Source organism: Neophocaena asiaeorientalis, unplaced genomic scaffold (genome assembly GCF_003031525.2).
Source record: "Neophocaena asiaeorientalis asiaeorientalis breed wild unplaced genomic scaffold, Neophocaena_asiaeorientalis_V1.1 scaffold143, whole genome shotgun sequence".
Taxonomy (NCBI): domain Eukaryota; kingdom Metazoa; phylum Chordata; class Mammalia; order Artiodactyla; family Phocoenidae; genus Neophocaena; species Neophocaena asiaeorientalis.
In genome coordinates this window covers 2,127,254-2,138,907 of record NW_020175536.1, presented here as the reverse complement: position 1 = coordinate 2,138,907, position 11,654 = coordinate 2,127,254, and the positions used below count along the sequence as shown (strand labels likewise).

The following is an 11,654-nucleotide window of genomic DNA, read 5'->3' as shown; positions in this document are numbered from 1 at the left end:
GGATATGAACCAATACAAATGGCTAGATTCACTGAAGAAGAAAAAGTCAATCTTAGTTGTAATCTAAGAAATATAAATTAAAACTAGAGCTACATTTTTCACCAAAATTTTTCACAATAATTTAGTTTACAAATTATTAAAGATTGTTTTTCAGAGTAAGTTAACGGTGAGGATGTAAAGTGATATGTTTCTGGAAAGTTTTGGCAATACATGTTAAGGATTTTAAATGTTTAAAACTTGCAATGCAGTAATACAATTTCTAGAAATCTAATCCAAGGAATTTCATTATTTAACTACTGTTATACCAAATATACTGATCTAGTTACTGGAAAATATAGGATATTTATAAGGGATTAGGAAAACTTGTGGAAAAGTAAAAAACAAAATAACTGTCCAATAATAGGGGGAACGTTGAGTCACTTATCGCCATCAAATAGAATTTATTTAGCCATCAAATATTATGGTTATAATTACTTTCAATAAATGGTAAGTAGACTTTCTAACTTGATAAGAAATTTATTAAACACAGCATTTAGATATTGGCTGTCAGCAGAAACAATGGCTAACGTCTGAGGCATTCTGTCAACAATCCACATTTGAAATAATAGCTTTGAAATATGCACGGCACATAAAAGACAAGAAGGCTTTCCTGCTGTCTTGAAATTCTTGAGCAATCTGTACAATAAGCAAACAGGACAATGGCCACAGTGAGAGGATTTATTAAACTGACTTCACTTCTTACCTTCCCCAGTTTAAAACACACACACACCCCAGGAAAGCTTGGAGGAATTATTTTTGAAAGACTCCTAATTTCCAGAAATCCATCAAGTCTAATCATTCTGCTCAAAATACTTTTCTTCAATTGTCAGGTTTCCTTAGATGAAGAATTTGTGTTACTGGGGATACCATGAATAAGGGTAAAATGGAAGAGTAACTGAAACGAAAGGGTACTTATTCTCAACTAGTACCTGTGGTTCCAATTGAAAGAAACATGGAGGCGGTTTCACAGTAAAAGCAACCATCTGAGACCCATAGAGAAGACATTTGTCTGGAGCACTGAAGGATCCCCGTAATTGTAATCAGCAAATTCTGAGAAGCTTTGATTTGTGCAAAGAGTTACACTTACAAAATCAGAGTGTTTCAGTTGGATGCTCGATATCTGAAGACTAATGTGTATCTAGATTATTTATTTTATATAGATGGTAGGCCGGGCTCATTCCTCCTAGGATCCTTAGAAATGTAAAAAGGAAATAATTCGTTTATAAAACAAATACAGGGGACTTCCCTGGCAGTCCAGTGGTTAGGACTCTCTGCTTCCACTGCAGGGGCACGAGTTTGATCCCTGGTCAGGGAACTAAGATCCCACATGCCACGTGGCAAAGCCAACAAAAACAAATATGCAACTCTAGCCTTGTTTTCGTTGTCTATTAATAATTCAATAAGAAATGAGGACCTGTGTGATCTTCATAATCAGCATTTTATGGTTTATTACGGAAAGGCCCTTAGCATGGTATTTAAAGTTTTGACATTAATTTTCCTTCTAAATTGTTTCACTTTTCACTTCTTTAGAGGAAGTTTTCATATAAAATGAAAATTTTGATTATAAATTTATATAGTTTTAAATAAAATCACTGTAGAAGAATTTTGAAGATTAAAAATTAGGGTGAGATGGGCAGATTATCACATGATACAGGTGACCGCTACTTGTAGATCCTCAGTGTCTAGCTTGAGTGGTGACAGCTAAAAGTAGGAGAGGAAGGCAAGCTGGATCCTTGGGTCCTTATATAAGGAAGGAGAGCACAGAAAGCCTCCCTGTGGTATACAGATGTCCCTGGGGCCTCACAGTAGACTGTCATGGGATCCCCTGACATCACCGACTCTATGTCTAGGGAGAGGGAGATGTAATAGCCAACGGTAACTAGGATACTGTATTCCCATCCTTAGAAAAAAAGATTTCTAAAGGAGGAAGTTAATTTCAGGAGAAAGATGATCAATTTGTACTAAACAAGTTCATTTTCAGGGGCTCAGTGGCCAGTCAAGAAGGAAAAGCAAATCAGAAGCGCAGGAGTAAGTCAGTGCTATTCGAGAAAGCTATGGCACTAAATAATATCTTTAAAGAGAGAGTGTGATACTAAAGAATGCCGTGAACATAAAAAGGAAATTTAAAGGGAGAAAAAAAAAGAGTTAAAAGAGAAATGAGAATTGAGCTTTGAAATAAGACTGCATTTGTATAGTAGGAAAAGAAGTGGAACCAAGGAGAAAGAAAAGAACCGGAGAAGACTATAAGTACCCTGGAGGTCAGAGACATTTTAGGAGGAAGGAGGTGCGCCATGAATCAAAAATGTCGAGAGATAAAGTGTAACCCATGGAGCAGAATTTGGGAGACGATGTGACGATTTACAGAGATGAATTTCAGTGGAGAAGTGGGGTCAGAATCAGAAGACGAGAGAGATGAGGAAATGCTTTTGTAAATGTAGATTATTTTTGTTTATATTTTGACATGTTGGGTATTGAAATGAAGGAAAGAGAATGGATGCAGCTTAAATCAGGAAACAGATTGATGTCTGATTATTTAACACTTTACAGAGGTGATAGTGATCATTTAATTGACCACAGTTTTGGAATGCATGGAAAGAGTCCATTTAAGGAGTTTAAATGGCAAGATTAGCTCTGGAGAGGGGGAGTATCTTCTCTTCTCCTGAGATAGGACAGTAGGAAGAAAGATGGGGTGTAACCAAGAGGAGAGAGAATGCGGTGTGTGCCAAATGAAGTTAGTTACTTATTTTTTTAATAAACATTTTTGGAGTGTTCACTATATGAAGTACCAAGATCCCTTGGAAAATATGATGATGAAAAAGGCCTAGACAATGCCCTCAAAGTAGTTTTATATGGAAGATAAGACAAGTGCAAATATAATTCTAGAGATTGAGAACACAACCTATTAAGTTAAATATAAATTTTTCTACACCTCAGTTTCTTCCTCCATAAAATGGGAATAATGAGAGTACCACCTATGTTTTAAGCATCCCATTCTCTTTCTAGCTTACATTTCCTAGTGTTCTAATAGAAGTATTTGACCTAATGGAGACATTCAGCCCATGAATTGAACACTGTTTCATTCTCTCTCATTGCCCTCATGTTCTCATTTCCTTTTTTACCCGGGATAAATTTACTGGCCCATCATTTTAATCACTCTCTTATCCCTCCATCCAATCCAACAAGTCACTTGTTCCTCTCTCCTTGAGATACACGTGGCTGGAAAACCCTAACCCTGATGAAACCTTACTATTTGTTTTCTTCCCATCTTTCGAGTCCCCTTATCCACGGAAGAAAATTCCACAAAGTCATACAATATGAGTTCAGGAAACACATCAAGACCAAGGCACACATAGGCTCTGCATTTCTTCAGCATCTACATGAAGAGGCATCTCATGTTGAGGAGGGTTTTGTTCTAGTGGAAGCCCCTTCCCCATTGCTATTCCTTCATATAGGGCTTTGATGACAGCCACTTTATTAGGAAAGAGACCTTCAGACTGCTTGGGGAATTAAGCTGCCTAGATATCATGCCAGCCATTTACAGGAGCTGTCTGGGAAAGCCAGCAGCCCTGTACGTTAGGAGGCACCTGGAGACTTTGGATCCTTTTGAATGCTATAGCCGTCCAGTCATGGAAGGAGTCTAGGCTAGCCTACTGTTCAGGCATCCTAGGATGAACATCTAGGATCATTTATGAACAATGTTTCTCCTTCATAACAATCTATCCCCAAGAAGCTTGAGTGCTCATCAGGTGTTTCTTAAATAGGAAGAGAGACATCATTTGATTTCCACCTAATCTTTAGAGGCTACGTTAAATGCATTTGTCACACTCCCTCAGGGATGAGCTAGATTGTCAACCACTTCCCCTCCCCACCATTTATTACCAATATATTCTATAGAGACCTCGAGATTGTTACTTTTATCCTTTGACATTAAAGTTAGAAAAGGAGAAGAGTGCATTGATCCTCCATTACCTACCTTCTGCGTATTCCATGGTGCATGAGGCTCCAGGGCAGAGGTACAAGGAGCTAATACGGCTCACTGAAGGGGCCCCTGCCATCAGTATTCGGGTCTGCAGCGAACATTAATTTGATGCACTCTTACAAAAGCTACCAGCAGGGGTCACAGAGAGCAAGCCCTTCCTCGGCTATTATTTTGTCCTTGATCCCAGACCCAAAGGATAAGGGTTTTATGTTAAAGCCAAATAGTGGTGACCTCTTTGGGGAGAGGGGTGGTAGAAGATTGTGCCCCAGCCCCAGCTTCCTCTTGTCTTGAATGGACCCCAGATAACATATAGGACCTCTGGCAACTCTTACAGACCATAGGAGATGTGGGGAGTTTCTATTACTTGGAACAATGGCAGGCCAGCTGATCTTAGTCTTATTGGGGAGACTATAGGGTGAGGAAGGTTAAATGCCTTTGTTCTCTAAAGACAGTTGAGCTCTTCCTCACAGATTTCTTTAGCATGGTTTTCTTCTCTCCCTGGTTCTTGTGCTGACCAGATACTACTGGTGTTTAATGCCCTGACCACTGTGCTAGCTCCTCCCATTCTGACAGCTTTCTCAGGGAAACCCCTTTGTTCCTAAAACGACCCTGAAATTTGTATTACCTTTAGATCCCATATATTTTCTTGTAAGAAATCTTAAAGGAAAAATTTCAGGCAAAATACCTGTGCTTTGTGGGCTGATAACATTAAAAATGAGGTCTTTTACTAGACAGTTGGGAGAGATGATTGCATTCAATTGTGTTGGAATAGGGAATGATGGAGTTAGAGTGGGGCTGATTTGAGTAGAATCTGGAAGAGATACATGGGTACTGAGCAACAGTTCAAGTTTCATTTGGAAATATTTTCTTGAGAGAGTACCTGTTTTCCTGGAAGGAAAATTGTCTCTACTTTTATCCAAAGCAAGAGGATCAGAGGAGACTTCACTGAAAAGGTGATGTTTGGGCTGAGGCTTGAGAGTTGCCATGGTGCTAAGACCATCAGACAAGAGTATACCGGCCTTTATTGAGACACAGCCAGGAATGAGTTTGGAAGGAGAGAGCAAGGAGCAGGGTAGAAAGGGGTGCGGTCAAGAGGTGATGGTGGGCCAGATCACATAGGGACTTTTAGGACATTCGAAGGATTCTAAGTGGGGTGGAATAGGTGTACCTGAAGTTTGAGGACAGGGGAAAGTGAAGAGAATATTTGAATCGTGGAAATGAGGGGAGCTTAAGAGGATTAGGCAACAGTATTACGGAAGCACTTAAAATTGGGTTAATGAGATAGTTTGCTTTGGTTTTTTTTTTCTTCGTTTATTTGTACACATATATTTTCTGTCCTAAAATTATAACTATTACATATGCTCCATAGAGTTCAAGTTGAACATGGAGTATACATAGTGAAATTTATATTTGACATTGTTTTCAATGTTTTTTTTTCACACACACGCACTGTATTTTATTTTTACAAGTGATAAATAAACTGACACAAAGCATTGTAAATGGATGAGCACAAGAAAAGCAACTATGATTGCAGTTACCAAACACGAAACACACTCATACTATGTCATAATAGCGACATTCAGTCCAGTAATCCTCCACTGTAACAGCTCCTTTACTTTACAGTGAAAATTGACTTGTATAATTTTTGCCTCTGAGTTCTTGTGGGATTGTTTTTTTTAATTCAAACAGAAAGTCACAAAAATTATAATCATCTTCCTAAGTTCACTCATTCCCATGTAATTATTTTTTCTTCTTCTTGATGTTTTGTAAGGCACTTTTATGAATTCATCAGTTTGCCATTAGAGTTCTGAAAATGCTTATTCGTTCAGTTACACAGGATAGTCAGTTACCAGAAACCTGTACTTGTCAGAGTGTTTTCCATGAATTCCTTGAACATGAAACCCTTTTATAGGAACATTTTTGCAAAAGCATCAGAGTACACGCAGTACTCTCTGTAAATGATAAAAGACTTAAAAATGACCACAGTTAAAGATTTGACGAAAGTTCATAATAATGAAACTGACAAGGAAATTTAGTTATTTCTGAGATATACATTTTAAAGTAATAACTAGAATTATGACTTATAACATTATACCAGAATATATAAGATTTTTAGAAATTTCATGTAATGTCTGAAACATTTATATTACCGTATTTCCATACAAATAACTCAAAAAAGTTTATTATTAGTTTTTTGTTGTTGTTGTTTGTTTGTTTATACTGCAGGTTCTTATTAGTCATCAATTTTATACACATCAGTGTATATATGTCAATTCCAATCACCCAGTTCAGCACAAGCAGACCACCATCCTCACCCCACCACAGTTTTCCCCACTTGGTGTCCATACGTTTTTTCTCTACATCTGTTTCTCAACTTCTGCCCTGCAAACATGTTCATCTTTACCATTTTTCTAGGTTCCACATACATGCGTTAATGTACGATATTTGTTTTTCTCTTTCAACTAACTTCATTCTGTGTGACAGTCTCTAGATCCATCCACGTCTCAACAAATGACTCAATTTCGTTCCTTTTTATGGCTGAGTAATATTCCATTGTATATGTGTACCACTACTTTATCCATTCATCTGTCAATGGGCATTTAGGTTGCTTCCATGACCTGGTTATTGTAAACAGTGTTGCCATAAATATTGGGGTGCATGGGTCTTTTAGAATTATGGTTTTCTCTGGGTATATGCTCAGTCGTGGGATTGCTGGATCACATAGTAATTCTATTTTTAGTTTTTTAAGGAACATCCATACTGTTCTCCATAGTGGCTTTATTAAATTACATTCCCACCAACAGTGCAAGGGGGTTCCCTTTTCTCCACACCCTCTCCAGCATTTGTTGTATGTAGATTTTCTGATGATGCCCATTCTAACTGGTGTGAGGTGATACCTCATTGTAGTTTTGATTTGCATTTCTCTAATAATTAGTGATGTTGAGCAGCTTTTCATGTTGATGCATCCCTTTTTTCTACCCTTAATGAGAATGTTACTTCTCTTTCACTGTTAAGAATGATCCTTGGTAATTTTTACCTTGAAATTCTTTATCTTACAAAACAAGTTTCTCTTGACGCTTTGCAAGTAAGAATTGTAAAATCATGAATGGATTTTGCATTTCAACAAATGCTTTTTTGATACCTATAAGACGATGGTATTTTTCATTTACTTTGTTAATATTCTGAATTATATCATTAAATTTTCCAATGTTGAATCATCTTTATATTCTATTTGGTCATGATGTATTATAATTTTATTATATTGCTGTATTTCGTTGGATAACATTCCATTTTATGCTTTCATGTGTGCTTATAAACAAAGATGGCCTGTAGCTTTATATTTTATTGTCCTTTTTTCGTTTTGCTATCAGAGATGAGAATAGCTTCATCTGAGTAGCTTTCCAACTTTTTCCATACCCTGAGACAATTTGCACAATAAGAGTTAACGTTTCTTGAAACTTTTCTAGATTCACATATAAAATGATGTGTCTCCTGGACTTTCGGGGGTCATACTTTGAACCAGCTTCTTATACTGGGGTATTGTTCAAGCTTTCTGGTGTTTCTTGGATCCATTTTGGATATGTTTCCTCGCCAGAAAATTATTCCTTTCTCTTATCTTTTGAAAATCTTGCTGTCAAGTTTCTCCAAGGATTCTCTTTTGAGATTTAAAAAATTCTTTTGTGCACTATTTCATTCTTAGTGGTTTATTTTCCCCTTCTTTCTTAGGCTCAGTTATGCCCATGGTTTACTGCTATCATTAATTTCTTCCAAGAATAATTTTGGTCATCAGTGTTTGGTGTTGTATGTGTTTTCTTTCATTAACTTTGTCTTTATTCTTTGTTATTGTTTTACTCCTACCTCTTCTTTCTCTTCTTCTATTTTGTAACTTCTTCAATTGAACGTTTAGTTCATATATTTTCAATCACCCTTCCTTTTCCTTTTGGTACGATGAAAGATATCTGTCTCCTTTAATGCTTTTAACCCTAAACTATATTTCAAATTTTACTTAAATAATTTAAATAAATTAAAAAAAAATTATTTCACAGAAATTTGTAAAAATCATCATAACTTGATGATTTATGACAGTGAGCCATTCTGATGGCTGTGTAACCAGCACCTGCCTTCAGGATAGAATATTCACATTATTCTAGAGACTTCCTCACACCCCCCATTCACAACCTCTCTCCCTCACAAAGGTAACCACTACTCTGACTTCTAACATATATTATGTTGCCTCCATTTTCTCTTTATAAAAATGGAAGCAAAGAATAGGTATTCTTTTGGGTCTGGATAATTTTGCTCACTATTCTGTTTATAGAATTATTCTTACATTTTCATGTAGTTCTTGTTTATCTTCATTGCTGTATTGTATTCCGTTGTTTGAATATACTACAGTGTACTTAACCATTCTAATGTTGACTGGCATTTGAGTTGTTTCCAGTGTTTGGCTACTGAAATAATGTTGTTCTGAACATTCTTGGACTTGACTTTCATTGCACAGACATACACATATCCTAGGCATGAATCATAGCACATGGGTAAGTTCAGTTTTAGTGGATTCTGTCTAAATAGTTTTTCAAAGTGAATGTAATGATTTCTATTCTTCTACCAGAGTACAAGAATTTCCACTGTTCACAACATTTCTTGTATTGTCAATCTTATGAAATTTTAGCCTTTCTTTGAATATGCAATTATATTCTATGGTGGTGTTTTATTTGTAGTTCCCTAGTAACTGTCTCCAAACATTAGTTTGCAACCTGTCTGTATTGTATTTTTTCTTAGGTTTTCTTTCCAATACTGCCCTGAAGACACGACATTTGGGATACCCACCCAGGGCCGGGTGATTCACTAGACCTCAAGAGGCCACAGCCAGGTGTCGACCAAGGACATCACAGACTTGCAGGCTCAGCCAGCATCAGTCCTGAGCAAGGCTTCTGCCCAGCGTGGAGTCCCCTGCAGAATCAGCAAGCCTAAGAAATATTATCAACGCATTGGACTAAAGTCTACTGGGGGTTCCTGCTGACATACTCCAACCCATTTTTGAAAAAGTAGTGTTTTCCATCATCCTCACCTATTCAGAACATAAGTAAAAATTTGGGAGTTTCTTGCTAATTAATGAAAGCTATGAAGTCTAAGTCCAACTGGGCCCAGAACCCAAGTTGTAGCATAATGGTATTTCATCCAACCAAAGAAGAGTTTAATGATTTCGATACATACATTGCTTATATGGAATCCCAAGGTGCACACCGAGCAGGCGTGGCCAAGGTAATTCCACCCAAGGACTGGAAAGCCAGAGAGACCTACGATGATATCGATGACATCTTAATAGCCGCTCCCCTCCAGCAGGTGATTTCTGGGCAGACAGGAGTGTTTACTCAATACCACAAAAATAAGAAGGCCATGACTGTGGGTGAGTACCGCCACTTAGCAAAGAGTGAAAAATATGGGACTCCACCACACTTGGATTTTAACGACCTGGAGCGAAAATATTGGAAAACACGCCCCTATGGTTCACCAGTATATGGGGCTGACGTCAGTGGCTCCTTATTCAATGAAAACACGAAGCAGTGGAACCTTGGACACCTGGGAACCATTCAGGACCTGCTGGAACAGGAGTGCGGAGTGGTCATCGAAGGTGTCAACACCCCCTATCTTTACTTCGGCATGTGGAAGACCGCCTTCGCCTGGCACACGGAGGACATGGACCTTTACAGCATCAACTACCTGCACTTCGGGGAGCCCAAGACTTGGTACGCGGTGCCCCCGGAGCACGGCCGGCGCCTGGAACGCCTGGCCAGGGAGCTTTTCCCGGGCAGCTCGCGGGGCTGTGAGGCCTTCCTGCGGCACAAGGTGGCTCTCATCTCGCCCACGGTCCTCAAGGACAACGGCATCCCCTTCGGTCGGATCACTCAGGAGGCTGGAGAGTTCATGGTGACGTTTCCCTATGGCTACCACTCTGGCTTCAACCACGGCTTTAACTGCGCGGAAGCCATCAATTTCGCCTCCCCGCGCTGGATCGATTACGGCAAAGTGGCGTCGCAGTGCAGCTGCGGGGAAGGCCGTGTCGCCTTCTCCATGGACGTCTTCGTGCGCATCCTGCAACCGGAGCGCTACGAGCTGTGGAAACGCGGGCAGGACCGGACCGTGGTGGACCACACGCAGCCCACGGAGCCCAGCAGCCAGGGCCTGAATGCCTGGAGGGAGGTCCCCGCGCCCTGGGGAGCAGCTCTGGGCCTGAGGCACCACCAGCCACGCCGCGCTCGGCGCCCCCGTGGGCCTGTAGCCGCGGACTGTGAGACCCGCCACCGAGTCCCTGTGATTGCTGTGTCCCGGCTCTCCTGGCCGCCCCGGGGCTCTTGCTCGGCCACCCAATTCGATGCTGCGGCCACCTGCTCCTCCGGGGAGCCCGGCCTGACCCAGCCGCCGACCCCAGGTCCATCCGCCCCGGATGGCCACCCAGCTGGAAGATGTGGCCGTCGTCGTCGTCCTTGGGAACAGGGGGCTCAGGAGCCAACTGCTCCCCGCAGAGCTAAGATGAGGCTTTCCTTAGACATAGCTCAGGACCCAGAGGCTCAGCCCCTGCCTGTGGATGCACCCTCGCCGGACAATGCTGACCCGCTCAGCCCTGGGCTCCAGCATCCCGCCAAGGCTTCTGGGTGTGGTTGTGGCCCTGTCCCCTAAGCCCAGGGGATGCCTTTCTACCCCACTGCTCTTGCGTGAGGATCCTTTGAAACTGGTCGCATTGACATTTCAGAGCTTTGGCTATTTGAAGGTCACTAGTCTTGCATGAGAGTCCCTCCCGTGCTACCGCTGGACCTGCTGGGTCCGTGGTGCTTACCAAATTGTCCAAAGTTTGTTATTCCTTCCAGACCCTGGAATCTTTGCACACTGCTAACTCCTGTGTCACAAACTGAGGATTCATGCACTGGACACTCTAGTGTCTCAGGAAACTAGGTCCTGCTGAGGTCGCCAGAGCCCAATCTACCTCAGACTCCCATCCCGTGAGCCAGCTCTGGATGCTGCTCAACTTCTAAAGAATCCTGGGCTTTGATTAGCCTCCAGTCTCCCTCCTTTTCCTCTTCCCCCTTCCCTTCCCGCTTTTCTTGCCAAACTAGGCCCTTGTGACCAGTTAGGTCAGTAGAGACTCAAATAATAATTGATAATCTTTCTGAGTCTTTGATGTATTTAAAATATGTTCTCTACCAGTATGGTAACCAGAAAGATAAAATCTGACTTTACTAAATATATTAAAGGTAGCTGGAATATTAAAATCTGACTTTATTAAATATATTAAAGGTAACCGGAATATTAAAATCTGACTTTATTTTTTGTGTTGTTCATTCAGTCAACTGAGAGTTGGTCGTTTTTCTTGCACTTTTCTTAATAATTATATCAACACATTTCAAGCAAAACTTATTTTTCTGAGCTTGTTGCCTTGTGTGATGTTGGTGAGTTTGGGGTTGATTGTTGGGTTCCAGCTGGCTGGCTGGGTTGGGGGATTTGGTTTGCAGCCCTATCTGAAGGATGACTTGGTGGAAATCACCTGGCACTTGGCTGATCCAGGTTGCTAGGAGAGATGAGCAAACACAGGGCAAAAAGTGCCAGCATGTGAAAATCTTCTCTCCAAGTCTCCACT

General features: G+C 40.6%; 1 protein-coding gene across 1 annotated transcript; it reads left to right on the top strand.

Annotated features, from left to right (window-relative positions):
* The first annotated feature begins 8,883 nt into the window (after window positions 1–8,883).
* Window positions 8,884–10,699, top strand: KDM4D (lysine demethylase 4D). The gene has a single exon (XM_024731280.1). It carries the CDS (start codon window positions 9,134–9,136, stop codon window positions 10,697–10,699), a length of 1,566 nt encoding a protein of 521 aa, XP_024587048.1. The 5' UTR covers window positions 8,884–9,133.
* The last annotated feature ends 955 nt before the right edge of the window (window positions 10,700–11,654 follow it).